Source organism: Aulonocara sp. 'chitande type north' Nkhata Bay, linkage group LG7 (genome assembly GCF_057382095.1).
Source record: "Aulonocara sp. 'chitande type north' Nkhata Bay isolate Kocher_YH1m ecotype deep benthic linkage group LG7, A_spYH_male_GT1.1, whole genome shotgun sequence".
Taxonomy (NCBI): Eukaryota; Metazoa; Chordata; class Actinopteri; order Cichliformes; family Cichlidae; genus Aulonocara; species Aulonocara sp. 'chitande type north' Nkhata Bay.
Window position 1 is genome coordinate 46,409,455 of NC_141350.1, and position 4,250 is coordinate 46,413,704.

At 43.7% G+C, this 4,250-nt stretch overlaps 1 protein-coding gene across 1 annotated transcript; it reads right to left on the bottom strand.

Moving 5' to 3' along the window:
• Positions 1-891: 891 nt before the first annotated feature.
• LOC147325986 (zinc finger MYM-type protein 1-like) lies at positions 892-2,331 on the bottom strand. Its single transcript, XM_086302561.1, has one exon. It carries the CDS (start codon positions 2,329-2,331, stop codon positions 892-894), a length of 1,440 nt encoding a protein of 479 aa, XP_086158687.1.
• Positions 2,332-4,250: the final 1,919 nt, after the last annotated feature.

Genomic DNA, 4,250 nt, shown 5'->3' on the forward strand with positions numbered 1-4,250 from the left:
ATTCTCTGTCATGGGCCTGCATGAATAAACGTTCTGAATCCTTTATCATCTGCAATTGAAAATAGTTGTGGATGATCACTATACCTTTCTAATGTGACGTTTTTGTCCCTGGCTCTCTTTCTCTGTCTCTCCCTCCTGCTCTATTCCTGTGCTACTGCGACTGTAACTACCGCCCCTCCCCCCTCCTCCCAGCGCAAGCACAAGGCTCGCATGCAGAGTGAAGCGGAAAAAAAGTGCGAGAGAGAGAGAGAGAGAGAGAGGGTAAGAGCAGAGGCGGAGCCAGACATTGTATACACCCGGGGCTTAGCCCTAAAGGGTAATACGTGCGCGGGGGGTTGGAAATGACAAAAAAACCTGCTATGAAGTTGAAGATTTATTAGGCTGTGTTGTAAGCTTTAAAGAAAAAAAAAAACTTAATATGAGAAAAAAAATATCACATATGTAGCTTAAAAACAGTTTTTTACTTAAACAGCAAGGCAGAACAAAATTAGGGCTGTTTCAAGATACGGGGACTAAACCCCATTTCAACCACACCCAGAACTGATCCGGAATGAAAACAGGACTACTTTAGTAAAGTAAAGTAAAGTGTGCGTGTTAGTCCCCATAGGGAAATAGTTCCTCTGCATTTAACCCATTCACCCAGTGAAGCAGTGGGCAGCCACCAGTGCAGCGCCCGGGGAGCAGTGTGTAGGGACGGTACCTTGCTCAGGGGTACCTCAGGGTAGCCGTTCAGTGGAGTCGAACCCCCGACCTTCCGATCATGGGGCCACCACTCTACCTACTGAGCTATCCCTGCCCGTTAGGACTTAACCAACAAAGAACCAAAATCAAAACTAGATGACAGTAGCACTGAAAATCATCACAGATCTGCACTACACTGACAACACCTCTTTATTGTGGTAACATGAGATTGTATCTTCGAGGCTTGAGTTTTGCAAACCTATCAATGACATTTTCAGGGTCAACATTATCCAAGTACTCCTTTTCAATAGATAATATGGCCAAATCATTCAGCCTCTCTTGTCCCATGGTTCTCCTTAGCCACATGTGGAGATGACGCAAGGCACTAAAAGAGCGCTCACAGCTGCAGCTACTGACAGGAATGGTTAGTGCAATTCTAAAGATGACCTTCAGAGTTGGGAACATGTCCTCGTCAAGCAAGTGGAAGGCAGTTGTGATGTCGCAAATGTCCTCTTTTTCCATTTTTCTTTTCATGAAGTTTTTTGCCACAACAAGTTCTTCAGGCTTTATCATCACATGGTAGTGTGCCACAATGGGTTTTAAGGCACCTTCGGAAAGGAATGTTGAGGAGGATGGATTGCATGCCTGAATGCCCTCCATTATTTTCTGTCCTGCCCCAGAAAATCTGTCTGCTAGCTCCTGCAACATTCGGTCCAAACAAGGAAAGAATATCTCGTACCTAAACTCTGCTGAGCTTGTGAGATTTGGTGTTGCACCACAGCTGGACTCAAGTACAAATCCTTCAAGTCTTTTCTGTTTGTGTCGTGCCCCCTGAGGAATCTGGATGTTGTAGCTTCCACAGATGTCCATGGCCTTCTCAAATATTTCCTCAGTAGCAGCCTCTGTGCGCAATTTACTTAGTGTATCAACTACCGACATCTTGTACTCCACAGCTTTGCCCATGTCTAGCCTTTCTCCCTGCAGGTAGCGGTGCAGGCCTTCGGTGATCCCAAGCAGCTGTGAGAACATGATTAACATGTACACAGTCTTGGGTTTTGAAAGCTTGGACAAGATCCCTTTAGCAATAGGAGTGTTTGTGGCTTCGAGAGTTGCTAAAACTGCAGAAATGTTGTTGAGAAGGGCTTTGATGGAATTTACTTGGCAGGCCCATCTTGTGTTAGAGAGCTGAACAAGCTCAGATGCAAACAGTCCAAGGTCCTTTTGCAGTTCCTTAAACTTTGTGTGGTTTACCAGGGAGGTGTTAAAAAATGTGTAGACATTTTCCAAAAGTCCAAAGAAGTCAGAAGCAGCTGGAATAGCCTTGCATGTATGGCAAAGGACAAGGTTGAGCTCATGTGCATAGCAGTGCACATATACTGCTTCAGGGTGTCTCTGTCTGAAACGGGACTGCACACCACCCACAGCACCACTCATAACAGATGCCCCATCATAGGATTGAGCAACACAAAGTAAGTCACTGAGCGTGTGATACTGCAACAGCTCCTCAATAGTGTCTGTAATGCACTGTGCACCAAACCTTTCTAGTTTCCGTAGACCAAGAAAACATTCTTTGACATGGCCTTTACATGACACAAAACGTACACACACTGCAAGCTGTTCCGTGTGCCCATCTCTAGCCTCATCAGCCATAACAGAGTACATCTTAGCTTTCTTCATCTCTTTAACTATATTTCCAGTTATTTCATGTGAAATACTGATTATCATCTCATTTTGTGAAAAATGAGTCAGATAGGTAGCATGTGAGACAGGACTGTAATTTTTCAAAAATGGATCAAATGTTTTCAGCAGCTTCATGCACTCAAGGAAGTTCCCTTGATTATGACTGGTGGATTCCTGCTCATCGTGGCCACGGAATGGTATTCCTTGTTTTCCAAGGAAACTTGTTACAGCTAAGATCCTGTGGAGATATTGTCGTCTCTCTGAAATCTCTGCTGCGCTTGCTGATCTAAGTTGCTCAACAACGTCACCTTGGTTTTTTGTGGTCTTAAAGCTGTGCCAGCAGATCATAGAAGACGAATGGCTGGAACTCTTTTCGTGCTCCCTAAAGGCATTTAAAGCCCTCTTCCAATTGCAGAACCCTGAATGACTGAGGCCATCTTTTTTTAAAGTATTCTGCTTCCCAAAAATGCGACATGAAAAACAGAAAGCCAAGTTCCTCACAACAGAATACTCCAGCCATGTAAACTGTTCAAACCAACTCTTGTTAAACGCCCTCTGCTGGCCTCCAAACTGGCTCAGCGGATATTGTGGGAGGACATTTTGTCTTGGACCACTTTCTAGAGTTCCTTCCAGTAAACCTCCTTCAGCTGTCCTTAACGATCCACCTGCTGCTTCCTGCTGTGATGCTGTTGTGTTTTGGTTTTCTCTTGCTTTCCTGATTTCCCCTGACCTCTCTGAATGATCAGAAAGAGAATCTTTACTAATTAATGATCCCTCTGTATTTGTCTTTGTGAGTCACAAGTTTGTGCCATATTATTTTTAATTCTACCAAAGTACTCTATTTAGATTCAGAAAAGTTTATATAACTAATTAGCCTTGTGGTGCAAATAAGTTTGCATAACTTAATAAATATAGAATTTGAAAAATAACAAACCTAAAAAGATACACTAGGTACTAGATATGTGTTCTGATGTTTTGGCAAACAACCATTTGACTAACGTCTCACCTGGTTCTTGTTCCATTTCTCTTCTGTCCTCATTCTCCTCTCCATCTCCCTCTCTCACCCTCTCTCTCCCTCTTTGTGCTGACAATCAAACCAAAACCAACATCATCAAATATACAGTTGAAACCAGATATTTACATGCTCTTCAGATAAAAACACAAACACTTATTTAAGGTAAAACCTCAAATTAGACTAAATGTTTAATTTATATTTGTTAAATTTAAGAGTAAAGAGAGAAACTGTCATGGTCCTGGGCCATGTTGGCCCAGTGTTCTTAGTTTTCTTGTATGTTTGTATTTTGTTCCTTATTTAGGCCATGTTTTCTGAGTTGCCCTGTTGTGTTGTTCCCTAAGTGTTTTCCCTTCATGGCTTTACCCCCTGTGTGCCCCTCTGTGTATCTGTGAGCCCTCGTCTCTCCTTATGTTTTATTCCATGTTTCCCCTGCCCATTATGTCCAAGTTCTCCCCGTGCTCTCTCTCTCCCCCCTGTGTGCCCTGTGTATTTATGAGCCCTCGTCTCCCTTTGTGGTTGTTTCATGTTTCCCCAGCCCGTTATGTCTGTGTTTTCCCCGTGCTCTCTCTCCTCCTGTCTGAACCTCTGTGCACTTCCTGTTTACTTTGTGACTCTCACGCCCGTACATGTCATGTTCAGTTCACCCCGCCCTGTCTCGTTATGATTATCAGTGTCACCTGTGTTCCCCGTGTGTTCCCACTTTCCTCGTTTACCCTCTGTGTATTTCTGTCTGCGTCTCCCTCTGTTCGGCGTGACGTCGTCCCTCATGCTGTGTGTGGATCTCCCTGTGAGTTCTTAGTTTATGAGTTCTTAGTTTATGGTTTCCCAGTTTAGTCTAGTTTGTATGTTTGTTCTCCCAGCAAATAAAGCTATG